General features: G+C 43.0%; 3 protein-coding genes across 3 annotated transcripts in view; 1 reads left to right on the forward strand and 2 right to left on the reverse strand.

Moving 5' to 3' along the window:
• The window catches only part of Gfm1 (G elongation factor mitochondrial 1), a 47,460-nt gene extending 25,336 nt beyond the window's left edge, over positions 1-22,124 (forward strand). Inside the window, exons 12-18 of the mRNA XM_051157279.1 lie at positions 2,362-2,499; positions 3,674-3,756; positions 13,773-13,935; positions 15,689-15,833; positions 20,466-20,626; positions 21,620-21,673; positions 21,777-22,124. Of these exons, the coding sequence (XP_051013236.1) occupies positions 2,362-2,499; positions 3,674-3,756; positions 13,773-13,935; positions 15,689-15,833; positions 20,466-20,626; positions 21,620-21,673; positions 21,777-21,908 (876 nt within the window). The 3' untranslated portion in view covers positions 21,909-22,124. The remainder of the gene's footprint in view (positions 1-2,361; positions 2,500-3,673; positions 3,757-13,772; positions 13,936-15,688; positions 15,834-20,465; positions 20,627-21,619; positions 21,674-21,776) is intronic.
• Lxn (latexin) lies at positions 3,784-9,989 on the reverse strand. The gene is made up of 6 exons (XM_051157278.1): positions 9,642-9,989; positions 8,287-8,349; positions 7,271-7,448; positions 6,847-6,983; positions 4,383-4,445; positions 3,784-4,117 (listed from the first exon to the last, which is right to left on the reverse strand). Exons 1-6 carry the CDS (start codon positions 9,768-9,770, stop codon positions 4,019-4,021), a joined length of 669 nt encoding a protein of 222 aa, XP_051013235.1. The 5' UTR covers positions 9,771-9,989; the 3' UTR covers positions 3,784-4,018.
• A 1,567-nt stretch (positions 22,125-23,691) lies between the features above and the next one.
• The window catches only part of Rarres1 (retinoic acid receptor responder 1), a 36,276-nt gene continuing 32,139 nt past the window's right edge, over positions 23,692-27,828 (reverse strand). The window contains exons 5-6 of the mRNA XM_051156910.1: positions 24,008-24,070; positions 23,692-23,928 (exon numbers count right to left, since the gene is read on the reverse strand). Coding sequence (XP_051012867.1) covers positions 23,692-23,928; positions 24,008-24,070 — 300 coding nt within the window. The remainder of the gene's footprint in view (positions 23,929-24,007; positions 24,071-27,828) is intronic.

Here is a 27,828-nt window from a genome sequence, read left to right on the forward strand (position 1 = left end):
AGTGAACGTTTTACAAAGTCTTGCCATCTGAGAACTGCCATTCACAGACATACTTGGACACACTGTCCTGTAAGATACATCATTAACAGCTGAGAACTGTCATTCGCAGACGTATTTGGACACACTGTCCTGTAAGATGCATCATTAATGGCTGCTGCTTCATCTGTTTTGAGAAGGTTGGGAGGTTTTTTTTTTTTTCTGATCATTTTCCAGTGTAGAGAAGAGAAAGTCAAGGGAGCAAAAACCATGAAAGCAGTCCATCTTCTCAGAATCTTGGGGATAAACTTCACATCTTAAGTCTCTGAAGCATGCTTTGTTTTGTGCTCTTTGCTAAGGCTCGCTAGCAAGGTTAGAAATGAAAGATGTCTTTATGGCTTTCCTGCCCACATTCAGAGTTGATGGAAGGCAGTTAACAGTTAGTAGCTCACAATAACACCAGGACATGGGGTGAATCGGGGGAACCTGTGTATGCATGCAAACATTTAAACATGTCTTCTCACAATAGTTCATTTCAATCAAGCGATGAAGGCTCTCACCATAAGGACTTGAGCTTCACGGGGCAGGGATGCTGCTCCTGCTGAGTGCCAGAGTTGGCTCTGCAGAGAAAAGCCAAGAGTGGCCTGGGTGCACTAGCCCTGGGACTGACTGCCCTCGAGTGTTAGCTGTGTGGCTTTAGGCATGTGGCCTAACCTCTGTCTACACGTTTACACTACAGTTAAGTCTGAAGTACCATGCACGTTGGCCATCACGGCTCCAATCATGTGATTCATGCTGCTGCTAATACTAGTCATATAGGACGTGTCGTTTTTCTATTGCTGCCCTAAGAAATCACCCAAAATCTTAGTGACATAAAACAACACGAAGGTGATTATTTTATAGTTCTGTAGGTCAGAGACTAATGATTCACTATAGTCTGAATCAATCAAGTGGGGCTATTCGTGTGCACGTGCGCTCCGTCTGTCCCTTTTAGTGTGAGTGCAAGCATGTGTTCATGAAGGTACGAGGACTCCCTCATGTGGGACCATCACCTAGTTTGAGACAGGGTCTCTCTTGTTCACCACTGTGTGCCAGACTGGCTCACCTGCTGCCTTCCAGCGATTCTCCTGTCCCTGCCACTCACCTGGTACTGGGATTACAGATATGCTACCGTATTGAGTAGGTTCTGGGAACTCAGACTCAACCCCTCAGACATGTGACACAAATGCTTTACTGACTGATTCATCTCCACAGCTCAGGCTTATATTCTTTTCTAAAAGTTTTATGGAAAAAAATTTTCATTGCTTACTCATGTTTGGGAAGAGAACTGGGCTCCCGTGGGTATATGACTGCGTTTGCATTTCCTTTTCACCTCAGGGCCATTCGTAGCTTCCAGAGGCTGCTCACCTACCTTTTGAGGGAAGAGGGAGACTTTTGCCCCTCCTCTATCCCCGCTATCATTTTTAGATTTCATGTATTTATTTTTAATTACATGTATGTGTGTCCATCTGTGTGTGGATATATGCGTGTGCTTGCCGGTCCCTAGGGAGGTCAATGCCATCTGATCCCCTGGAGCTGGAGTTAAAGGTGGTTGTAAGCCACCTGACATGGGTGCTGGGAACTGAACTCTGGTCCTCTGGAAGAGCAGGATGTTCTCTTAACCACTGAGCCATCTCTCCAGTCCTTGCCCCCCCCCCCCCACCATTTTTAATTCCGGCAGCAAGGGGTTGGGTCTTGTTCCTGCTTTTCTGTCATCATTGCATCACTTTCCTCCCCCTTCTGCTCCCTGCTATCTTTAAACGCCCTGTGGCTACACTGAGCCTCCTGTGGGCACTCAGAGAGCGCTCCCTATCTTAAGAGTTAGGAGAAGCGGACAGCTCATCCTGCTTACTGTGTGGGATTACATCAAAGTACAGAGCCGTCCAGACAGTAACCTGGGGGATTGTTTCAAAAGCGAAACCTCTTGATGTGATATTTCCTTCGCTGTTGGTCTTAAGAGCGGCTAAGCCTCTTGAATTCACGGAAGACCCTTGGCAAGCATGCTGACTGTACTCTACAGAGCATTGCCAAGAGTGTCCTGGTCTTCCTTCAGCTTAGGCAGTCTCCACAGATGGACAGTTCGGTCACTGTGACAGGAAGTGACAGGGCTAAGTCCTGGACCCTTGTTCTCTGTCTTCAAATGGAGGGCAGTCCTGTGCAGCTGCCAGGGTCTCTTGGCTGTGATGGCCAAGGTTGTATATTTTCCAGAAAAGGTGCGCAGAACTAAACATGGATCCACTTTATTTCTTAATTTCTGATATATGGTTTTGTTCAGTAGCATCTCCTCAAAATACACTTGTTTTTCATGCTTAATCCTATAGTAACTTTTTTTCCCCTCTTTTAAAGAATGATCTGGACAAATTTTCAAAAGGTATTGGCAGGTTTACACGGGAAGACCCCACGTTTAAAGTCCACTTTGACACTGAGAGCAAGGAGACAATTGTGTCTGGGATGGGAGAACTGCACCTAGAGATCTACGCTCAGGTATGGATCACAGTGAAGCTGTGCAGCCACATCTGCTCCTGTGTGTGCATTGTGAACAGTGAGTAATGGCGCCCACAAGGTGACTTCATCTGTCATCACCCCCTGGAGCTGAGGCAGGACGGTTACTACAGGGTCATCCTTGGCTTTGTAGCAAAGATAAAGTGTCAATAATGCTTAAAGTAATGACTGTAAACAGATAAACAGATAGCACTTCTTCAGGCGCTGCTACGGCTTGTAGCATGGCACCGCACTGCTTCCCGTGTTGTGTTATAAATTGGTTATTTTTATATAACTCTTTATTTGTTAAACATTGTAGACTCCTAGAATCAAGGTTCTGGGATTTGTAACAAAACCTTCATCTATTCCCAGTCCATAATTGGGTCAAATAAAGCCAGCCTGAGGGAGATAGCCTGTTTTTATACCTACCTCCCGGGACATTTGTTCATAAGGACTGGAGAGGTGGCTCAGTGATTAAAATCACTTGCTGCTCTTCCAGAGGTCTTGACTTCAGCTGCTAGTACCCACGTTGAGTGGCTCACGGCCTCCTGTAACTTCAGCTCCAGTGGATCCAGTGCCCTCTTCAGGCATCCACACATACATGGCATATGCACACACAGACACAGGGCAGGGCAAAGTGGCCTTTAGTCTCAGAACTCGGGAGGGAGAAGCCGGAGAATCTTTCTGAGTTTGAGGCCAGCCTGGTGTACATAGTGAGTTCTAAACAGAGTTACACAAGAAGCCTTGTCTCAAAAAATAATGAACTAATTAAATTTAAAACATGGAGGCCAATTCAATAGAGACAAAAAAGAGTCTCATAGATCAAATGTGAACATGGTCAGATGTAAACAGAAGATACCTGACTCAGTCTCTGCAGCTGGGACAGCAAGTCCTGGCAATAGGTTTGTTGTTATTCCAGTGAGTGTGCACAAATATGAAACTATAGTAGATTTTAGCAGATAGACATTTGGTGAGTGAAAATTAGAACTCATTTATATAAGATATGTAAAGGTAGTTTGTGGTTTTAGAATATCACATCTGCTTCTTGCCAGTTAACTAATTTAAAATTTAGTGTTTAGTTTTTACTATTATTTCACTGGATGCTACTAAAGTATTTTTTCCTCTCATTTTACTTTATAAACTACAAAAAAAATCCCCCTCCCCCAATTTATTTCAGAGAATGGAGAGAGAATATGGCTGTCCTTGTATCACAGGAAAGCCCAAAGTGGCCTTTAGAGAGACCATCACTGCCCCCGTGCCGTAAGTATCCAATGCAGTTAGACTCTGTGAGGCCGAAGTGGACTTTTATTAGAGGATATACATAGTTCTGTTACTGCTAGAGAGACATTCTTATATCGTAATATTCTTTATTATGGAACCTGTGCAGCTCGGTACTGTAGCCAAGACATACAGAGTGGCACTGTGGGATTTATCTGGCTTATTAGGCGAGATGCCAGTGAGGACAGTCGTACACATCGTTAATGAGCATGTTTCTGTTTCGTCTCCGCATTAGGGTCTTTGTTTACTCTGCTTGCACTTCCTTTGGGAGTCGGCTGTTGTGCTTTACTTTTGTGCCATATTGTGGATGCCACAGAACTTGCATTTGCCAAGGAATAATCTCCTGCAAGTAAAGAAAGTACCGTTATGAAACTAGAAAACATAATTGAGTTTATGATTTGTTTGGCAGTTTTATTTAAAAATTGTCTTCACCAGAAATAATACCAAGCAAGTTCAGTTGCTATAAGGATGATACACTTCAACCTGGTGCCTGCTTGAACTTTTACCAACTTTTACTTAGAGTCAAAAGGAATAAAGTGACCGTGTGGCTACAAAAGAATTCCTAATTTTCTAAGTGGCATCAAATAGAGATAAGTCATGTATATTACCTGTGATGCAATGTCATGGAGTAGAATGGTGTAGTCTAACTCAATGAAGTCATCGTTTCTTTGCTATGACAAAAAAAAAAGTATTTAAACAATCTGACAAAAATAGCATCTTAATTTTTTGAATTAATGTTGATTTATAAAAAAATTAAAGTTCATAATTTATAGGAAACTATTTTATTATATTGAATCAACAAATATTCTTTCAAGCCATTTTTTTTAAATCATCATTTTGTATTTATTATTCTAAAATTTGCTTATGTGCTTTTTCTCCTTCCAATTTGTGGCAGCTATCTAAGAGCATTACTGTATATAGCTTTTTATTTAGGAACCCTTAGCATCAACAAAGGCCATGGGCGCTCACATTAAACGTAACAAGTTGTATAGCTCCCCCCGCCCCACCCCCTGAGACAGGGTTTCTCTGTGTAGCCTTGGCTGTCCTAGACTCTGTAGACCAAGCTGGCCTCCAACTCACAGAGATCCGCTGGCCTCTGCCTACCCGAGTGCTGGGATTACAGGCATGCACCACTGCCCCCACCTTTATATAACATTCTTTAGAAAATGGACCATAATAAAATGTAATGACTAAGTTATCTGACTTTACAACTAAAGCTTTGTTTTGTGCTGATAGCTACTTCAGAAATAAAAAGCATTTATGCAGTGAGCTACACAGAACTACTCTATGTAGGCTGAAAACATCATCAGAAATCTGCTGTGCCCCACAAGGCTGAGGCTTCTCAAGACTTATCCTTGACGTCCTGAGCCCAACAGGCAACTCAAGCTCCTGGGGCTGCGGCCGGCAGTGCTTATGAACACAGCCCCACAGCCACCATTCATACACCATGTTGATGTGAGCTTTCCTTTGAGTATATCAGCAAAGCGCTCCCCTCTAAGTCAGTGCCGTACACACATAAGAGCTTTCGTGTTGCATTTTATAGGTAAAAATATATAATATACATAAGCCCTTCTGCTGAGGTTTTCACTAATGGTATTAAAATACTGGGAACATGTACAGGGTTTTGTTTTTAAAAGAATGAAACCACTAGCTTGTATGTTGCTGGATGGACCTTGAGGGTGCTTGATTATGGATTTATGGCCTGCACCTGGCCTGGCCTGACACTTCAGCATCTTCAGAGGAATGCTGGAAGCAAGGTTGGTGTCTGTGAAGTGCATTTGGAAAGCAGATGCACTGTTTCTCAGAGTGCTGCGGTATTTAGCAGGTCTGTAACCAGCTGTGCTGCCAGCAGCTGTAGGTGTCTAGTAGGTGGGCACAGAGGTCCCTGAAGACACAGCGCCCCTGCTGTCCTGCAGATTTTGCCGCAGGCTGAAAGAAGGCAGCTGGAAGCCCACTGCTCTCACATTTTATAGAAACTATCTTTCTTGATTTCCATTAGATACCAGTTGAATTTGCCCCTTAAACCTCAAAATGGTAAAACTTAAAGAATTTCTTCCGGTATATTTCTGGCCTAGCAAAATGCATTTCCTCATAACTGTGATATCAGCCTTAAGAAAGCATAAGGCTAGTAAAAAAATGTGAGGCCATACACTGTGTCTAAAGGGATTAGAGAAAAGAATCACCCGTGAGCCAAGGCACGGCTAGAACCACCCCAAGCTTCCAAAGACCACAGTGCTGCGGTTCTCCCTGGGGGAAATGCCAGGCCTGTGTCTCTAGGTAGCTAGGGAACCACCACTTAGTAGAGAAAAATGCAGTTAGTTCAGTAGTACTTGAAAGTAGCAACTCAAATACAGTATTTAGATTGCTAAAGGAAATATTCCTTTTAAACTGAATTTAAAAAATCGAATCAAGACCAAAAACAAAAAACAAACCACTTGCCAAATTTTAACTCACAACTTGTTAATTTTGGAAGTGCAGCTTTACTTGTGAGTGCTACAAAAAGTGGCCCTCGGGGCCTTTGTAAAGCAAATTAAAGACAGGGTGATTCATTAAGAGTGTGTAGCATGCCCAAGCCTCTGCTTGTGTATACTAATAAAGCTAAAGCCCTTTTGCTCTGGGAACGGGTCTGAATAAAGCATCATAGATAACTGGACCTGAATTGCCTGGCATGAAAGAGTAAGAATAAACCATAAACCTGTGAAACTGCAGACTAGAAACTACTCATTACCACAAGATGCTTCATAGGAAATCCTTAGCTTTGCTAATGCTCACTTCCTGCAACGTGTGACCTGGAAAAGGAGACTCGCTGGACACGATTGTTAGGAAGAGAGAGGCTATGCAGAGGTGCCATGTCTGAGCTCACTGCTAGGAAGCCAAGGGACTCTTGGGACCCGTGCTATTGTTTTCTATGCTTCCTTTAACTTGACCCTCTGCAGTCTTGACTGGCCTGCAGTGCTTTCAGACTGCCAGGCTCACCAGTCACAGCACAGTAGGACCATTGTCCAACTATGAATTCAGTACCTTGTCAGTATTAACTGTTAACAGCATACTTTGTGGAGAGAGACTACGTACCACTTGCTTGACAGTTTGAATTTTTGTCATTTTATACCATGTGTCTTCAGTCGAATTCTGCCACATTATATAACCACAGGCGACCCAGGCTAAGTGGTGAACTGGCTTCATTTGTGGAGACACATTTCCAAAACTGTCTGGTAGAGGAAACATTTATAAACTAAATGTAGTTATTAACCTTTTTAGATTAAAAAATCCAAATTCTTAGTCATGCTTTCTAGTGTTCCAATATGTGTAAAAACTAAATTAAGCCATGAATGTATACAATTCCAGAGCTTGTTTTTACTGTTGGATTCAAGTATTGGATAAGTATGTTTGCAAAAGGCATTTTCAACATAGATAACAGCAAACAATTTTGAACACGGGTAATGGAGATACACCTCAAGTTTGAGAAACTGTAATTTTCCATGCTTTACATGTGTACCTGGAATGTTCTGTGCGTGTAGTGGTTCCTTCAGAGACATGAGTCTCTGGTAAAATGTGTTATCTTCTTCATCTGGGTTCTTGCCAGATTCTCCTTCAAATGTGAAGTTGACCTCTGGTGCCGCACCTTGTCCCGCTTGAGGGTAAAGAACTTCAGCTGTGCAGTTCACTGTAACTTGCTGTTTGGAACATTTTTACAAAAGATCAGTCTTACAGATGGTCATTCATTATTATAATTTACGATGGTTCAGAATCTTATGAATTCTAACCTTGTTGATGAGCCGTCGGTTTACAAGATGAAATTCTAGTCTAACTCCATACCAAAGTACGACTCCTAAGCTTTCGCCATACCCTTTCTCTCTGCTTCTTAAAGCCCCGTTTTTCCAAGGATAGACAGCAGTCTCTCCTAATACAACAGGAATGACTGTGGCAGGCTGAGTGGATGGCTGCTAGCAGCTTGTCTGTCTCTTAGAGGATTTCCTCTAGTTGCTCCAGCGTTACACTCAGGGAGGCCGTGGACTTCCCAGGGCTTCAAGGCGGCTGTGGTGTAAACTGCACTTCCTTTTATTTCATTAATAATTTGACGGGCATGAAAAATTTTCAAACTTTCCTGCCCTGTGAGCTATTGAAATATTAGCAGATTCACAGTTGGCAGGCCTATTGTTCCCGAGTTTCTAAATGTACTTAATTTGAATACCCAGTTAAAAACCAAAGTGAAAGGACGCATGAGAAAGCAGTCCTGACTGGAGAGTGAATTACCTCATTCAGTCATACAAGGCATAAATTCAGACAGCTCAGAATTTATTTAAGGGTAATTTATTTGAACTGAAATACAGACTGTTTTCTAAATAATTCACTAGAAAGAAAGACCGCAAAGGCAACGCATACTGGCGCTGTGGCGTTGCCTGCAGTGCTGTTCCTCAAACATTCACAGCAGCCGGAGAGCAAACCCTTCAGCAAAACCACCTAGAAAACTCAGAATCAAAATGCACTCACTGGAAAGGATGCTTCACTTACTTTTTGGATAATTTCTTCCACAGAAAATTTAAGGTGGTACTTGTGCCCTCTTCCTGGGATATCCTAAAATTTAGAAAAATGTAGTGGAGAAAGGACTATTGTAATAAGCCAAATATTTTTTTAGTTAGACGACTCTTTTTTTTTTTTTTTTTTTTTCCTTTCTTTCTTTTGGTTTTTCGAGACAGGGTTTCTCTGTGTAGCCCTGGCTGTCCTGGACTCGCTTTGTAGACCAGGCTGGCCTCGAACTCACAGCGATCCGCCTGCCTCTGCCTCCCGAGTGCTGGGATTAAAGGCGTGCGCCACCACGCCCGGCTCTAGACGACTCTTATTACATGGCTGGTGAGAGGAAATACATTAAAGCTTCGCGTCTTTTAAAACACAAAACAGTGGATTTCGCACTGACATTTTTCAGAATGTATATATTACCATAGCTCATCACCCCTCCCTCACGCCTCACTGCCTGAGAACAGCCTGTTGCCAAGTGGTTAGTGTCTAATTTGGCAGTCTCTAGCAAGTTTACTTTAGATTGTGTAGAAGAATACAGGGTACACAGATGAAATGACAGTAGGATACAGCTTTGGAAAGGTGCATCTTAAAGCCAAGGGTCCCAGACTGTTCAGAGACTAAAGTGATTTGAGGCAGATTGTTGCCAAGTGCCCAAAGACAAAGTGCCTAAGTGCTGTTTTTACTGTCTCTTGACCTGTCAAACAACATTTCAACAAATCTTATGAATAGATACATAACCCAAATATTTCACTTTTAAATGAAAAAATAAATTTGAAGTTTACACCTGGCAGTTTAAAAAAAAAAAAACAGCTAAACATTTCTTTGTCAGCCAAACCAAACCAAAACAAAAGCCACCTTTGAGCCGTGAAAAAAAAAAAAATTAGGGGCACTCAGTAGTCTAGGCCTTAAAACCCCTAAGCCTGTTTCAAAGCGCATCATCTGAGGGAGGATGTGGGCAGCACACAGTGCTTTTGTCTTTGTACTCTGGGCTGGCTTCTCACATTTTCCCTTCGTTTTGGGCAAAGGACCTAAGAGTTGCTCTTAAAGTTTGGGGAGTTGTTTGGAGAAGCTTTTGTTGGCCAAGGCTCCCAGCAGATTGAGAAACAGTAACAGCTTCCAGATTGTTTAGCACGCCTCTTCTCTAGACCTTCTCTCACCACAGCAAAGGGTGAGATGCCCACCTCATTATTTCCCAATTCCTTGAAATAACACGCCCAAAATCTGCCTTACGGGGAAAGCATTCGGTTCTGGGGTGAGTCCCTTATAATTTCGGAGGCGGAGCAGGGGGCCGCGACGGGGGGGGGGGGGGGGGGTGGCGGCTGATCCCCGGCCGCTCCCCGCAGACTCACCTCCTTGCTGGCCTGCTGGACTGTCTGCACCAGGAACACCTTGTGCGGGGTCCCCTGCTGATAGTTGATGCAGTTCTCAGCCACCGAGGCGGCCCTGGAGGCCGCATAGTGGGTGGGTGGGATTTCCATCTGGGCAACAGTGAGCGCGGGCTGCCCTAGTTCAAAGGGATCACAGTGTGTGCAGCCTGGATCCTGTTAGTGCTGACTGCAGCGGCCGAATGGTCTCCTCGCGTGGTGGCGAAGCCGGCTGCTGGGCTGCGTGAGGGATCCTCTGTGCCTTCCTTTCCTCTTCCTCACTCAAGAAACTGTTGGGGCTGTGGCTCTGCTGCTAGGAGCCTGGGCCCCGCCCCGGGGTAGGCGGGTACCTTCTTGAGAAAAGCCTGGGTATTCCCTCTGGCTCCCGCCGGCTGGGGCAGGTGTGGGAGGATTCAGGAGGAAGGGAGGGGCTTTCCGACCTTGTCTCAGGGTTTCTGGAGGCCTTCAGCTGCTCCTGACAGACTGTTTCACAGGCAGATTGGAGTACACCTTTTCTCAAATGGGCCTCACAGGGCAAGGTGCAAAGTTCTCCAAGTGTGATTCACCCATTCTCTCCTCTTCTCTTTGTGAGAGGCTTGCTCACCCAGGCTTCTTTGGAGGCTGATCCAGACTGGAGAAGCAGAAAAACCACGCTATAAAGTTGGGGGAGTAATTGGGATCGGAGGAAAAACTTTCAATGTTCCTACACACTTCCCCTATCTCACTGATCTTAGAAATATAAGCTTAATGAGCATGAGCTATCACTCTTGGCTCTCTGTCTTAAAATTTTATGTTTATGGTTTCTTATTATGTATATGTATGTGTGTGTGCACATGTGTGTGCAGGTACATCAGATCTCCCTGGAGTTGGACTTCTGTGCATTGGTGAGCCACACAGTGTGAACGCTGGGAGCCAAACTCACACCCTCTGCTGTGCACTTAGCTCCAGCCCCGTCTCTCTTTTTCTTAAATGTAGATTATTGAAGGTTTTTGGGGTAAAGTGCTAATGTATGGTACAGTGACACCCTAAAAAGAAGGGGCAGTGCTATACAGTGTGCGAGGTATTGCTTTCCTCACGTGCTGCTGGTGTTTTCCTATGAATGAGGACGTGTGTGTGTGTGTGTGTGTGTGTGTGTGTGTGTGTCTGTAAGTGAATGTTTCTTGGATGGTGTCCAGGAAAGAGCAGCTCTGTAGTTAGTGAGTCAGAAGTGTTCAGGAAAGAGCGGCTGTGTCGTTGGTGAGTCAGAAGGTAATGTGCAGAGCATGCAGTATGGTTTTGTAAGTTACTAGTTGTATCTCCTGTAACTTCTGTAGACTTCTAGTCAGAGGAATAAGGGCTGCAGTGTGGGCTTCCAGAGCCAGCATCGTGAAGTCTTCTGGTAGTCTAAGATTCTGTGTTTAATAATTAGCATAGACTATAACACAATGTCACTTAACAATATAAATACCAACTTGGGTTCTCTCAAAATTATATTACTTAAAGAGAAACTTACCTTTTCATTTAGATTGTAAATAAACTGAATTGAAAGAATATCATTCCTATTCTTGTGCTCTTTCTTTCTTTCTTCCTTCCTTTCTTTTTTTTCAAGACAGGGTTTCCCTGTGTAGCCTTGGCTGTCCTGGACTCATTTTGTAGACCAGGCTGACCTCAAACTCACAGAGATCCACCTGCCTCTGCCTCCCTGAGTGCTGGGATTAGAGGTGTGCACCATCATTCCCCAACCTAAGGCATTTTTTAGAGTGTTTCGTCTGCACGTTACTTATGTTGCCCAAGGAACTGTCAGTAAAAGGTGTCACATCTCCTGGAACTGGGGTTACGGATGGCTGTGAGCTGCCATGTTGTTGCTGGGAACTAAACCCTGGTCCTATGCAAGAGCAGAAAGTGTTTCCAACCACTGAGCATCTCTCAGCCCCAGTTGGGTCTTTAAGGTCTTAGTTGCCTACTATAATTTCATTACCCTCAGGCTTGGGTAATGTGTAGCTTGTTTGTACAATAAGAAGTTTTAATATGAATATAAAGTCAAGATGGCCTGCCGTGGTGGCTCATGCTTTTAATCCGAGCGCTTGGAAGGCAAAGCCAGGGAGATCTCTTGAGAGTTTCAGACTGCCCAGGACGAAATAGTGACAGGAAAACAAAACAACCTAAAGTAAGTAAAAGTGAATCTACAAATTCGATATTAAAAAAAGAGAACCAAACAATTCTCCTTAACATTACATTTGCTGTGACATGTTATTTTGACAAAACCAATCATCTTTTACTGGTGTGACTCTAGGCTAGAAGTTCTTTGACCTTCAGCAGGCCTGCCGGTCAGTCAGTCTCCCTTTATGCCTGTATGTCATACAGTTGACATACAGTGCCCACTAGTGACACACACCTCAGTGAATGCATTGGTCAGGGGTCCGGTGAGCATCCTTGGAAAATGTTTGGTTAAGGGTGTTGCTTTTGGTATAGATCCTGGCTCAGTGGTCGGTAGCAGTCACGTTTGTCTAGTGCTTTAGCTTCCGGCTCCCAGGTCTTGCCCTGTAGGATAACACTAGAAACAATGGTGATTTCTGGGTTTAGTCTATGCAGAGTATTTAACACAAACCTGACACTCACATGCTCTGCCACTTGGTTCCTCTTGTTCATAAATTATATTGGTGGTGAGCTGCTCCTTAGGACATTGCTCCCTGCAGACCTCAGCAGTGATGGGGTGCCCTGTGTGGGGTGCCCTGCATCTGTGCTGTGGCTGAATTGTCAATTCAGTTTATGTAGCCATGATTAGGTTTAGCCGAATAGTTAATCTATATAGTACAGATAAAGACTATTTTTTCATTACAATGAAGACTACTGATTTTATTTTTTAATATTTCATTTTGTATTGATTCCAGGGTTTGTGTGTGCCATGGCAGGAGTGTAGAGGTTGGAGGACAGCCTGTGGGACCTGGTTCTGTTTCCACCATGGAGTTCCAGGGGTTGGACTCAAGTCATTAGGCTTGGCAGCAAGCTGGTTTCCCTGCTGAGCCTTCTCTTCAGTGAGGCTATTTTATAGAGATGCTCCGTTGTTGTTAGACTGAAACTAACTGCCCAGTACCTCAGGAGCGCTGAGTGCCTGAGAGCTTCTGGGCAGCACCGATTGTGATTGGGGCACTCTTTTCACCTTCTACTTATTGTCTTGCTTCTGATGGGTACTGGTTTTCCCTCCCAGAGAACTAGGTTCTCCCTTTTTGGAGTTGCCCAGCCCGTCCTGAAGCTCTTGGCTTCTGGAAGATTATTAGAAGGCAGCAAGTCAAACACAGTTACACTTGGGCTGTTTAGGAAACCTGCCCCTTCCAAGCTTGCCATCTCCTCCCATTATTTACATTTACTTTTTCCAAGCCACTTACAGACTCACCCATTAATGCACACTCGCCTGCAGCAGATACTGTAAACACTTTGAAAGTGATTGTCCTCTGAAAGATTCAGGCTAGAGGATGAAGTGGCTGGCTTGTGTCTCCATGTTTTCTAAGAAATAGCCGCCTGTGAGCTTGTGTCTCCATGTTTGATGTGTATAAAATACTTATTCTTATCCTTATTCCATTGGCTTGAAGTAAACGTGTGTGCATTTCTTCTTGAAAGCCCTTTTTGTGCTCCTCAATATTATTTTGTCATTAATCATCTTCAGGTGTTAATTATTCCATATGGCGCTCCCTTTAAATCACCCAAGTCTATAGTGCCAAACACTAAAACCAAGTAGGAATCGCCTCGATGGTTACTATACCCATCAGAGTTCTTACATCCACGTAACCGTCCTTGGTTCCTGCGCTGTGTGACATGGAAGGGTGGTGGTCCAGAGCTGGGTGGACTCTTTGGAATGTACATTATTAGAAGCCTTGGACTCAGCCTTCTTTTAGAAGAATGAAAAAAAAAAAAAACTTGACTACTTAGGTGGTATGCCTGACTTTCACCGCTGAGTGAGAGCAGAACAGAATTTCTTATAAATAAGTTCCATAATAAAATTGCATAGTATGGCCATCATGGTCAAAGGATAAAGTAAAACAAATATGAAATGTGGAGCTCTGTGTAAATTAGTGGCAGTTTATTTAAGGTGTTAATTACTAATGTTCTGCTTGTTTTCTCCTCCTAAATCATTTGCAGATTTGATTTTACACATAAAAAGCAGTCAGGTGGTGCCGGCCAGTTTGGAAAAGTAATAGGCGTGCTGGAACCCCTGGCCCCAGAGGACTACACTAAGTTGGAGTTTTCCGATGAAACATTTGGGTCCAACATTCCAAAGCCCTTTGTGCCTGCCGTTGAAAAGGTAATGCTTAGCAGAGCTCTAGCGATTGTCTCTATTTGAAAGCAGGCTGTTAGGATTGAATCGCTCTTTCTCTTCTGTCATGCTGGTGTCTGTCATGGTTCCTGTACGTTAGCCAGTGTCTTTATGGTACTGTCAGGCTTTCCATCTTAGAACTCCCAGCTCGGTTCAGGAGCTATCCACACGTGCTGTGTTAATCATATGTAACATCTGTTCATAAACTGACACTGACTGTAATCTGTCATTACATCCATTCTGTAGTCTTCAGGGGTTATGCACGTTTCATGTATGCTGTTGTAGGATGCTCGTTTGTTGCTTTTCCCAGCCCTGGGGACCGCTCTACAGCAGTTTTGCTGAGTGAGTGTTCAGACCTAGGTTGTTTCTTTGAGACAGGGAGTCTGTATGTGGCTCAGAATGGCCTCAGGTCCAAAGAGATCTGCCTCTGCTTCCTTTTTAAATTTGTAAATTGGGAGTAAACTGCTTGCCTCCACCCTTCAAAAATATGGAGGCCAGATAAGGTTGGATGTGTGAAATTGCAAAGATCTGTGCACACATGCACAAAGGGTCAGTGTTTGCTTCGCTTTCCCTGTTACTTAAGGCTGCTGTACGCTCTAAGTAATTGTCGATTGTGTGGACCGCGGGTTATAATTGCTTTGATGTTGTTAGTACTGTGTTTCATTTAGTATGCTGTTATTTTAAGATAATACTTTACCATTCACACACTTCTGAGTATCAGATGTCTCCAAAATTCACATAAGAGAATTTACATATTTTTCAGCATACATAATTTACAGTTTTGAAATGTCAGAAATATAACTTTCTGTGTGTGTGGCTGTGTATGTGGCTGTGTGTGTGCTTGTGTGTGTGGCTGTGTGTGTGGCTGTGCGTGTGTGGCTGTGCGTGTGTGGCTGTGTGTGTGTGTGCCTGTGTGTGGCTGTGCGTGTGTGACTGTGCGTGTGTGCCTGTGTGTGTGCCTGTGTGTGTGCCTGCGTGTGTGCCTGCGTGTGTGCCTGTGTGTGTGCCTGCATGTGTGACTGTGCGTGTGGCTGTGTGTGTGTGGCTGTGCGTGTGTGCCTGTGTGTGTGGCTGTGTGTGTGGCTGTGCGTGTGTGGCTGTGCGTGTGTGGCTGTGCGTGTGTGGCTGTGTGACTGAATTGGAGGGGTGACTACTGAAAATGAGCTGCAAGCTTGCCGACTGTACTCTTTCAACTGATGCCCTTTGTTGTGTATGAGTTATACCTCAGTGAAGCTGTCTTTTAAAAAAGTAAATTGCATTTGGGAAAATGAAGTTTCCTTTAATTCTAGTTCTTCACACTCACGCATGCATTTACACAGTGATTTTTATGATCCATCTGCCAGTAAGGCAAATCACTGGTGCGTCAGTAGTAGGGGCTCAAGACGCACAGGCTTTGGTAAGGTTGGCGACCTTAGCTTGCCCTTCCTCCATCTCCTCGTTGTGAAAGGAAGGTCCTGCTATCTCCGTAATGGAGTGTGAGCAGTAATGGTTTCTGTAGTTGAGACTATGGGGCAAGCATGATGTGTGCCCCTCGCTTAATTCCAGCCAGCTCACGCCTTCATGTGCTGTCCTTTTCTACAGAATCGCTCACCCAAATGCCAAGCTTACTCAGTATCGTGAGAGGTGAAAGGCAGTGTTTATCATAAGGACATCCCACTTCTCCGCAATAACCTGTTTGGGCATTTTGGGTCAAGCTCTGCCAGTGAAATCTCACTGTACTTTTATGTTCATTCGTTGTTAGGGGTTTTTGGATGCCTGTGAAAAAGGCCCTCTTTCTGGTCACAAGCTTTCTGGGCTACGGTTTGTTCTGCAAGATGGAGCACACCACATGGTTGATTCGAATGAAATCTCTTTCATCCGAGCTGGAGAAGGTGCTCTTAAACAAGGTACGCTGTGTCCTAATGCCCTCCATAGCTGTCTTTGTGGGAGACTGCCATGGCCTCCAGAGCCGCACTGCTGGTCTCCTCAGAGTAGACCTCGGGGTGGAGTGTGGTAGGTAAGGGAGGAGTACTGTCGCTGACAGGAGATGGCTGTATTCCCTCCCTGCAGAGACCAACGCTCACCCTGCTCTAAATTAGCTGGGTTCATATTTTTCATCTGTTTAGGTTTGTATATAGTCTGAAGTTCTGGCTTTAACAGAGAAGGCAAAAAAAACTCAAAGTATCTTAAAGAGAAATTAACTAGTCATGCTATTTTAACTGATTTATTTAAATGTCAAGGAGCTCATAAATTTGTAAGTAATTTTTTCATGTATAATATTTTAAGCTGTTAGGCATTCTTATGAATATGGGAAGGTGTTTTAAAGAATTCAGTAAACTAAATGATCATAATGAGTGAGTTAACCCAGAAGCAGAAAGAATCAAATGGTATATACTCACTTATATCTGCATACTAGCCCAAGGGGCACGTCCCACGAAAGCCTTCACTTACCAGGAAACTGGGACAGAGGGGAAGGCATCCTATTGGGACTCTAAATGAGAGACGCATGGGAGAATAGCAAAATAAAAGGATACAGAGGGTCCTAGAAATCTACAAGTAGAACAATATGATAGGCAGATTTGGGCCCAGGGGTCCCGCTCAAACTAAGGCACCAACCAAGGACAATACAGGAGGTAAACTTTAAACCCCTTCCCAGATCTAGCCAATGGTCAGAATATTCTCCACAGTTGAGTGGAGAGTGTGATATGACTTTCTCACGTACTCTGGTGCCTCACATTTGACCATGTCCCCTGGAGGGGGAGACCTGGTGGCACTCAGAGAAAGGACAGCAGGTAGCCAAGAAGAGACTTGATACCCTATGAGAATATACAGGGGGAGGTAATCCCCCTCAGGAACAGTCATAGGGGAGGGGAATAATGGGAAAATGGGGGGCGGGGAGGAATGGAAGGATACAAGGGATGGGATAAACATTGAGATGTAACAAGAATAAATTAATTAAAAAAAAAAAAAGAATTCAGTAAACTATGTATAATACAGACTTCCTGCTAAGCTGCTAAAATTGCCACCTTACACAAGGTAATATTTCTATGAAAACTGTGAACTAGAACTCTGAGGCATTGCAGGCAGGCATATCTGGTTCTTTGCCTTTAATTCAGGGGAGTGGGAAACAAATGACAGCAAAGCAGTTTGACATCAGAACTATCTAGCAAAAGAACTTCATAGTTACCCTGAAGTCAGAAAATTCATTTTCTTTGCCTCCTCATTCCTTAGTAATCAATTCCTTAGTTGTCAATTCCTTAGTAATATATAGAAGTGCCTTTACATAATAAAATTATTCCACAAAATATTTCCATCAAAGAGAATTAAAACAGTAGAGAATTAATATTTCTTAATCATTATTTCCAAACCATTCTGTAAATCAGAATTCTATTGATTCTGTATGAATTTGGAGCTTGTTCAACTTTGTTTGGCTCAGTTTACATCTCTGATTACTGTTAGGCAGTGGCTGGGAGTGCTTCTGTTTTCTACACTATGTTGTTAACTATTTTATTTAAATTTAATAATTCTAGTCTACTTTTCAGTTGTAAAAAGAGTGAGTGATCCTCCATTTTCTTTATGTCAACTGTGTGTTATACAGGTTCTGCAGGGCTAGAGAGATGGCTGACCAGTTAAGAGCACTAGCTGTTCTTCCAGAGGTCCTGAGTTCAAATCCCAGTAACCACGTGGTGGTTCACAACCATCTATAATGTCATTTGAGTCCCTCTTCGGGCCTGCAGGTGTATATGCAAAGAGAGCACTCATACATTAAATAAATAAAGAGGCTCTGCAGTCTGATAGAGGAATTTGGTCAGTCTGAAGAAAAAAAATAATATGGATGCTATTAAGCGTAAGTCAGATTAGAATATCTGCTTTTTGACCTTAAAATATTTATTAATATGTAACTTCATCCTTTTTAGCTTTTTCTATATATAAATATAGATATATATATCCATAATATATACATATACCAATGAAAAAGTCAGTGAAATATGAGTAATTGTCTATTGGGTGTGCAAAGGAAAACTGGATTATATCTAAAATGGGAACTTTTTGTGAAACCAAGTTGTGCAGACAAGCCTGGTGCTAAGGTGAAAACCAGCGCATTTGGGTTCTTCGTCTTTACTGTTTGACAAGAACTTCCTGTCTGTGCTTGATTTTATTCAATTAAATTAATTAGTTTTTTTTTTTTTTTAAGTCAGAGTTTCTCTGTGTAGCCTTGGCTGTCCTGAAATTCACTCTGTAGACCAGGCTGGCCTCAAACTCAAGAGATCTGCCTGTCTCTACCTCCTGAGTACTAGAATTAAAGGCATCCACTCTTAACATTTTAAAGCGCCCTCTTTTTTAGGACTTTAAAAAGCAACCTTATTCTTATTCCAAATTTCATGCCTTTTCTTTTTAAAATTGCATTGTTTTTGGCAAACATTTGCATTTATTTATAGATAAAAAGTAATTCTATGACGTTTTGCCTTTAATCATGAAGAAATAGTCAGAAGAACCTAAATGCCACCTTTGGGGTAAGGACATGGCTTGCTGATCCCAGTATTAGAGTAGCTTATACTTAGGTTATTGTGTTTATTATTACATATAGTAAGATATGTTAAAATTTGTGATATAATATCAAGATTAGGAAGTAGTTTAGATTCTCAAAAAACACCAATTTTGAAGCTGCCATAGACATCAGTCAGTGAAAGTGAAGTGTGAACCCACGTGTGCTTGGCCCAGTCTAACAAGTTGTTGAAGGACGCCACACGCACTCTCCCAGACACAGGGCTCCAGCCATGCTGGACAGCCAGAGCTGCCTGTACCTCATCAGCCCAGCAGGGTCTGAGTCTCTCTTTTTTCCTTACTATATAGAGTGCCCATCACTTGAACTTTCCCACGTTGCCTGGGAATATTCCTTGGAAATTTACCATGTGTGTGCTTACATTCATGCATATATGTACATGCATGCATACATACATACATACATATGTACATGCACCACTTGTGCGTACATACATACATACATACACAAACACACATGCATGCATACATTTAGCACACTGAATACAATTCTCCCTGTTATATTGCCTTTTGACCTAGCATTGTGCCATGTTACTCATTTCCTAACATGTTTGCCCCATTGTTGCTCATAAAACTTACTGACCCACCATGTTGTATTGAGTACGCGAGTGAGCTTATCTTCATAGTGGCCCTAGTGCTGGGAGTACTGGGGTTCAGAGTAATTAGTTTCATAACCCAAGCTGACATGCTAGTTTGGTGGAGCTTAAAGTTAAGCCTAGACTAGTCTTAGGCCCTGACTACCTCCTCATTAGCCTCTTAAGTACCCTGCCTGCTGGTATTGGTGCTTTTCCTAGTGGATTGAAATAGAGACTCACCAGTGTTTCTGTTACATAGACTTTCCATGAATTAGGCATTAGAACCAACAGGTAATTTCAATAGTGTTCTATTCAAATACATTGTATAATTGGCAGAGAAACTTGAACATTTCTAGAGTTTGGTACTGCCACCAAGTCCCTGCTGGTCCTGAGGGGCATGTATTACACTGTCACTAACAGCTACTGCACTCAGGACTGTAGTGGCTTTAGAAGTGCTTATATGAATATACAAGAATGGTTGATAATTAATTTCTTATGGGTAATTTGATGCCTCTGGAAAAACTATAGTTGTTTAAAAACAAAATAGTTCTTAATTATCTCTCCTGTGTTTTGCTTCTAACCTTTTGTTGGGGATAAACTTTGTCTGAACTTAAGTGCTCTGCTTTAGCTCTACTATCAAATTTTTGTAAATGTTTGAAGTGTAAATATTTGAATTTTTATCTTACTTTTTTGTAATTATTAGTATTTATAACTAAAAAGAGTATTAATTGTGTATTAGGTGGGACCAGAAAATACAAGAGTTTTGTGTTAAAGTAATTGTTAACATCTAGTTTGATATTTTTTAGTTATTGGTGAAGAAATTTAAGACCTGGACAGACTTTGCACAAGAGGCAAACAACTTGTTAGAGGACAGAAACTAAAAGCCCGAGTCTCAGGCAGGCGGGGGAAATGTTCAGCCTAGAAAGGGGAAGACTTCCCAGAGAGGGGATCCTTTCCTCCTGCGCACCCTCTGCTGCCTGCGATGGTGTGGGGGGAGGGGGGTGGGGAGAGGGATGAATGGATCATACATGCAGGCTGAGGATCAGCAAGAAAGAACAGGTTTACTTTGGTCTCAAAAGTGACAGTTCCAGAAAGATCACATAGCACCACCGGATAGTTTACATAGTGTAGGACTTGATGATTTGTGTTTTCTGTCCTCTGCAGTTTAAGGATTTTTAAGGATTTGTTCTAAGTATGCTAATTGAAATACTAGCACCAGAATGGAATGTTTTTCACATACATAACTGTTCCCATTACTACTAAAAAAAAGTGAGTCCGGAGAAATTGTAAGCTTATCATTGTGAAAGTGCCGCCTATCTCATGTAGACCTGGAGAGAATTTTACTTTAATAGCTGAAACACTTAACTTTTTTTAATTGTTGTTTTTTATTTCTACACCTAGCCTTGGCAAATGCCACATTATGTATTCTTGAACCTATTATGTCTGTGGAAGTTATAGCTCCAAACGAATTTCAGGGAACAGTCATCGCAGGAATTAACCGGCGCCATGGAGTGATCACAGGGCAGGATGGAGTCGAGGACTATTTCACGCTGTACGCAGATGTAAGTGTGCTCACTGAGGCTCTCTTGGGCTTCCGTGTTCTGTTGTTTTGAGATGCAGTACCACACTGTAGTTCAGGCTAGCCCAGAACTCAGTGATCCTCATGTCTCAGCCTCACAAAGCAATTCCCTGGGGATACAAACATGGCTGACTTTCGCTAGCCACAGAAGGTAATCAGTTAGAGCAAACTGAAACGTTTGCTTTTGAGTTTGTGGCAATTTGTGTAATTTTCTGTGAAAACAACTTTTAAGTGCAAAAGCCAAAATTAGGATTCTTTATATTTTGGGGATATATATATATATATATATTTAGCATTTATCTATCTATCTATCTATAGAGAGAGAGATACTAAATATAATTCTTGGTGATTTATTATTTTGGTGTATAGTTATTTTTTTCCTGTTTTAACATTATTTGTATAGCTGCTTTATTGTGTTGTAAGGCTAGTATTTAATTCCTTGATCTATGCCTGCCTTAACTTAAATCTCATGGAGGAGAAAGTATTGATCACATTATAGATCGCCTCTATAAAGATGTTCCTGTCTGTATATCATGTCAGTACCCAAAGGAGGGCTTAGGTGCCGCTCAGTGGTAAGGTGCACTCTGTCACGTATGAGCCTCTGAGTTAGATCCCAAAGTCCTCTGTATCCCCATCCCCTCGTTCCCCCACAGATGTAGACAGTTGAAACTCAATATTTCCATAGAAAAAACAATTGTGAACTGGAGGTAGATAGCAGTGTGGGGATGAGAAGGGAAGGCCATCAGTGATACACATTCAGAATAGAAAGATTTGCTCTAATTATGTCTGTCAACTAACTTTCAAATAGGGTTTCCTGTCTGGGATCATACTTTGTGGCTGTGGCTTTTGATTCTTTTAATCTTAGAATTGTCATAGAAAGCTATTGTTAGGCATTAAATTGACAGTTACATCCATGTGTTTTCCTTAAAATTCTTTCGACAGGTGGTGTTAAAATACTCATTGTGTTTGTTTTTAGGTTCCCCTAAATAATATGTTTGGTTATTCCACTGAGCTTCGCTCCTGCACAGAGGTGAGCAGCTTTAACTTGGGGTAAAGTTCACTTCAGTGCTCGTGAGGCGCTGCACCCAGCCTCACTGCACGTACAAGCAAACCTCTCTCTCTTGAACTTGCAGGGCAAAGGAGAGTACACAATGGAGTACTGCAGATACCAGCCGTGCTCACCAGCCACACAGGAAGAACTCATTAATAAGTATTTGGAAGCCACGGGTCAACTTCCTGTAAAAAAAGGGAAAGCCAAGAACTGATGTTGCTTCCTTTGGATGCAGCGACTGTTTGCTGCAGGTTTAGAGGTGACAGATTCCCGTGGAATGGCTTCAGGTGGCTGAAGCAAATGTTAGGGGTCCTCCTGAAACAATGCTCAGGAGCTCCTGTGTATATGCAAAGATAATTATGTGTATATAAACCATGTTGAATATTTTTATTGTTTAGTGAAAGACTTTAAATAAAATTATATTCCTGAAGTATATTTAATATTACATAAGGGAAAAAGAGTACACTGTGATTCAGCTTAGAATATATATAAATTTACTTTGCATTTTTTTGACATAAGCCAAGGTTGGACTCAAAACTCACAGTCCTCTTGCCACGTGTGTGTGTTGTGGGTATGAGCACTGTGCATGTATGTATGTATGTGTTTTGTGTGTGAATGTACATGCCAGAGGTTGTCTTTCTCAGATGTCCTCCAGCTTACTTTTTCAGATAAAGCTGCTCACTAAGCCTGAAGCTTGCATATTGCTGACCAGAAAGCCCAGGGTCTCTTGCCTGTGCCCCCAGCACTGGGCTGCAGCCTGTACCGCACCGCCTGTCTCCACAAGGGCCTTGAACTCAGCTCCTCATGCTTGCTTGGAGCCAACACACTAGCTCCCAAAATTTTATTTGTCATGGGATGTAACATAGAGAAAAGTTGGAAAAACAGTACAGAAGCCATGCTGTTCTTCCATTTATATTCAAGACTCAACAGTTTTCAACGCTCTGCTTTTCCAATAAGCTCTCCGTTGCCTCTGGGGTACACATTGATATTTTAAAGTTCCTCTGTTGAGACTCTGGAAGTAAATGATGTACATCATGGCACTTCCTGGAGTGTCATTTAATGAGGCTTTCTGTTTTTGTTGTTGTTGTTTGTTTGTTTGACTCTCTGTTTTAAAGTGACGTTATGATCTCACTAGAGAGCATTTTTCAGATTCTCATTGGGGTATTGAAGTACTGAAGATGGCAAGTGGCATCAGTTTGTAGCATCTACAAGTCTACAAGCACCTGTGTGTTAGGAGTACACTGTGATCTGTAGTCTTGTATCAGACAAGAACAAGGTGTTTACATATGTTCTCCTTATTTCTGTTCATAGATTCTGGTGAAGTAGGACTTGGAGAGTTGCTGCTTTGTCAGTTCGTTCTGGTGTGGAGTTCAGCTGGAGTAATTAGAGTTGGCCTGTGCTGTGCTCACTGCGCTTGAGAAAGAGCGAGTGTTAAGCTTTTGTTTCTAGAATACGTTGCCCTTTCTTGGGCTGTATTGTCCTAAGACTGCTTTTTCACCCCAGAACCTCTGATGCCACGTACATACCCTAGTCTTGTTTTACTTTCTGGATAAAACTAGATAATAGAAACACAATAAATTGTTTTTATGTCCTGTGGGAGTTTTGACAGGCTCTCGTGTGGGAAAGTCTAGCCTCGAACTCCCGGTCTTCCTCCCGCCACCTCTCATGTACTGGTGCTACAGGCCTGTGACACCTCCCCGTGCAGCTTTGTGATTTTCTTGATTTGTAGACTTTAGGATTTTAGGACTCCAGGATAAAAAGATTTCAATTGAGCACCTGCTTTTGTTAGATACATTATCTAATTCTACAATGTGTCTAGAGAACGAAAAGTAAAAATTCAGAGGTGAGCTCTTTTCCCAGAAGCAATTGCCATCCGCCTGCTGTGTGTTGAGTGTGCCGTGACTGGCAAGTCCTGAGCAGATAGCTACGCGCATCTCTCAGTTAAACACCAAGGCAAATCAAGCGAAAAACAAGCCGGGCTGCCGAACATTGACTTGTTAGTGCAGGCTTGCCTGCCCAGGTCGCCTGGACCTTTGCTTATGCAGGAACGATGAAGTAGGATTTGATAGAAGCACTTTGTCTTTTTCTCTTTCAAAATTACTAAATTCTGTTGGTTCCATAGCTGATCCGGATCCAGAGCCATCGTCTGGGCCCTGGAGTTCTTGACAATGGTACTTGACTTTAAGCGGTTTACCAGGGTACCAGAGCAGCTGAATACGGCAGGGGATGATTTCCTAGGAAAGAAAGGTTTAAATGTCATAAACTCGAAAACCTTGAAATAAAAGCAGTTCAGCACACAACTTTGCATCTTACCTGAGTTGAGAATTCATGAAGTAGAACAGTGAAGTCAAAGTCCACACCATCGTCATTCGTTTTCTAGAGGAAGGAAAACAGGGTTAGCCTAGTGGGCAGGCACTGCGGGCTTTTATAACCTCGGGGTTTGCAAGGCTGTGTCATGTGGGTGGGTTAGGCGGCATCAGCTCTCCTGCTGAAACACCGCTCATGATGCGGACTAAGTTCTAGAAGTCATGGGTTCTGCTGAGGTTCTATCACTGGGTCCCACGGAAGTCTGGATGAAAGTCCTTAACGCCTTTTCTCTAGTATTTATGGGTTTTGTCGAAGGCTGAAGTCTGAGGTTAAGGTGAGTCTTCCGCAGTCTTGGTGATCTAGGTACTGTGGATGTACCTCTGATGTGTTGGCCCTGTTCTCTGAAAAGCTGAGGCAGGTCTTGAACTCTGAACTTTCCTACTTCCACCTTCTAAATACTAAGATTACAGGCAACTGTTACCATGCTTGGCTTTGAAAACAGCATTTTGGAACAAGATTATAGTAGTCTTTAAGTTTTAGGTAAAGGAGGGGCTGGGATTTCCATAAATAGTAGAATACAAACTTCATTTAATAAAGTTGTGCTCAAAGCACAGAGCAGTGCTAACACTGTAGTTTGGAGGTAGGGTGCCTGTCTCACATGCAGGTTCATGCTCAGCAGTGACAAAAAGAAGGGTCTTACCTGTGTTAAGCGTGTGAGTTGAATTATGATTCACTGTGAGCATGAAGCTCCTTACTAAAGCTGTTGAAACGTTCTGCTTGTATGGATTCTTCCTTCAAGAGGAAGAACCCTTGGATCCAAACCTAAAGCATAGCCTGTTACAGAACTGCAGAGGTAAACCGTCTACCTTGCAGTCTGCCCTCACCATGTCAAGCCCTGCCAAGAAGTCATTATTTTTAATACTGTTCAGAAATAACCTCTTTGGCTTCTATTCAAATTATCCCAAGTGCCAAGTGCTTATGTCCCAGATTGGTGGAGATATTATTACTGTTATTATTATTATTATTAGTAGTAGTAGTAGTAACAACTTAGCACCTTAACCTTCCTGGAAAACCTGAGGAAGCCTTGTATGATATCATGTTTTGTGAGCATCCCCCCCTCGTGTCCTCTCCATCTCCCAAAGCCCCAATAGAATCAACGTGGTTTTAGTAGACTAAGTAGGCTTAAGCTCTTAAGATACATATTTGACCAGACTTCTCAGCAGAATAGCTGGGGCTGGGGAGGTAATTTCTGGGATAAAAGCTGGAACTGACTAATGGTGAGTGATAGAATAGTGACCTGGTAGATAGGAATTTTAAAGCGGTTGCAAGATTTGCCACTGGTGCATTAGGATCAGAATAATGTATAGTTTTGCTTTGGCCAATTCATATCAAAGGCCGGGGGTGCAGTGAAAGCCTTTATGCCCATTTTCTCTTAGGTGATATGTTCTCCTATCCTTGGCATGGTCTATAGTATTGGGATTGCCATTTGTTCCTCAAGTCTAAAGAAATAATTGTGGGTCTGTCTTTATGAATGTGCTTCTGCCCATCCGTTCCTTGCCCATGCTTGTGTTGGGTCTCAATCGTTTGGGACTATGAGCTTCTAAGTTTGCATTGCCTTATACTGTTGCATCAGCAGGTAAGTATAACCCTGTGTATTCAGATAATCATTCCCATGCAGGAAGTTTGGGGAAGTGATAGGTGTCCTGCCCACGCTCCCCACCTCTGCAAAAGAATGAGAGCCATACCCTGACTTGTTACATGGCAATAGCCAATTAGAGGATGGTTGCTATTAAAAAGAACTCTATGAAAAGATCAGTGAAGGAGGAAGAGGAGGAGGAAGAAGTAAGTTCTTTTTGATGCCTGTTTTACAATGGTCTTTGGAAAGCAGACAAAATTATCAGCAGCATTAAAAATACAGAATGCTTGGCAATAGTGCATGCATCCGAGGGCAAATTGTGACAGTGCTCCTGTTAGTAAGCACTCACAATTGGTTTAGCTTTTATTCTGGAGAACCCCCTCTCTTCGTGTATCCCATTTACTTGAGAAAATTCCCAACCCTGGCTAAAATCAGCTCTCTGCCTACTTCCCTTGCTCAGAGCAACAAGTCCTCGCACAGATCACTACCGTACTGGAAGGGGTCCACCTCACATCCCTAACACAGGCTCTTGTCCTCATCCTCAGGTCATGACTGCTTTCCCACTTAGACGGCGTAACGGAGGGCTGAGAACTTCCACTGACTCCCACCTGAACTAGGTCACCTGTGACCAGTACCTGGCTGCTATTGTCAGCTTTCCCTCCAGATGGACTCGGCTGTCAGATCTAAGGTTAGAAGAGTCCAAACTCAATCTCAGGCTACCTCTATTAGCCATACCACCACGTGAGCTCTCCCCCAGGCAGTGGTTTTAAACACCATCTCCTTGGGCATGCTATAGCCCATCTCTGTCTCTTAAACACAAACCTCTATGACTAGGTGACTATACAGACTGCCTTCCTGCCACAAATCGAGGCAGTTTCCTCTAAAACTGTTCTTGATGTCCTTTCTAATTAATTAAGCTATCCATCCAGTTCAGGCCTACGACTTACCCTTTAACACTTACCATTTCTAATGTTCATATCTACTTCATAAGCACTATGGCCAGTCCACCTGAACCCACACACCACCTCACTGCTGCCCCTAGTCTAGTCCACCACCAAGTCTTTCTGCTTCCTCCCTCGTTTCACTGTATGCAGTCTGTTGTCAGAATGGAGGCAGGAAGATCCTGCGAAAATCACACCATGTCACACTTCTGCTAACAGGATAAAGACAAGCCTGGGCTTATGACCTCCCAGACTTACAAGGGCAGATACCCTCCGCTTCCTGCCATTTCATCTCATTTCCTGCACAGACTCTGCTCACTCTGTACAGACACACAAGCCTTGCTCCTTCAACCCATCAGCACCATGCTGTGATGGTTTCCTGTCTCAAATTCCCTTCTCTTGCTCTCAGAGCCTTTTGGCTTCTGCTCCAGAGTCATCACTACCCCCATCAGCCTTACTTTGACTATGTGAGTTGCTTATCTGTGGGGAGTGTCCATATAAGCCTTTTGGAGGCCACAGAGAACGGCAAGTGAAGGGTCAGCGGCTCCTAAGACTCCTTGACGGGTCCTGATTCACTGCACCCTGTTGGTCCTAGCATACTAGCAAAATCTCAAAATGGATCTGAGGCTAGGGTGGTCTGTTTTCCCCATCTTTACAGAAGTCTCCTGAAATAATCTTGTCCCCCCGACCCCCACATTTCCCTATAACCTGATTGGATGCTATTGGTGCTTGAGGCTGGCATGGGATTATCTGATTTGCCTTCAACCTGTTAAAGCCTTTACACTGGACACTAAAGTTAGATCTGCACCCGAGTCTGGTCTCCCGGGTCTGATTGCCAGGGTTCTGCATGGGCTCATCTCCATTGCCACCCCCTTCTTTTTCCCCAATCCTGATCCCCATATCTATCAAGATCCTGTATTTCTTTCTCTCCACTTTCTTTTTTTTCATAGCATTTCCCACCACCATTTGATATATATTCATTGGGGTTTTTGTTTGTTTGTTTGTTTTAGTTTGTTTTGGTTTGGTTTTTCGAGACAGAGTTTCTCTGTGTAGTCCTGGCTATCCTGGACTCACTTTGTAGACTAGGCTGGCCTTGAACTCATGGCTATCCACCTGCCTCTGCTTTCCAAGTGCTGGGATTAAAGGCGTGTGCCACCACGCCCGGCCTCGTTGGTTTATTGACTATTTATTTTCTAGAATTGGTCTCATTGACGTCAACAAATGTGGCTGTGTTCACTGCTGCCACTTCA

The sequence above is a fragment of the Acomys russatus genome, chromosome 15, assembly GCF_903995435.1.
Source record: "Acomys russatus chromosome 15, mAcoRus1.1, whole genome shotgun sequence".
In the NCBI taxonomy this organism is placed as follows: domain Eukaryota; kingdom Metazoa; phylum Chordata; class Mammalia; order Rodentia; family Muridae; genus Acomys; species Acomys russatus.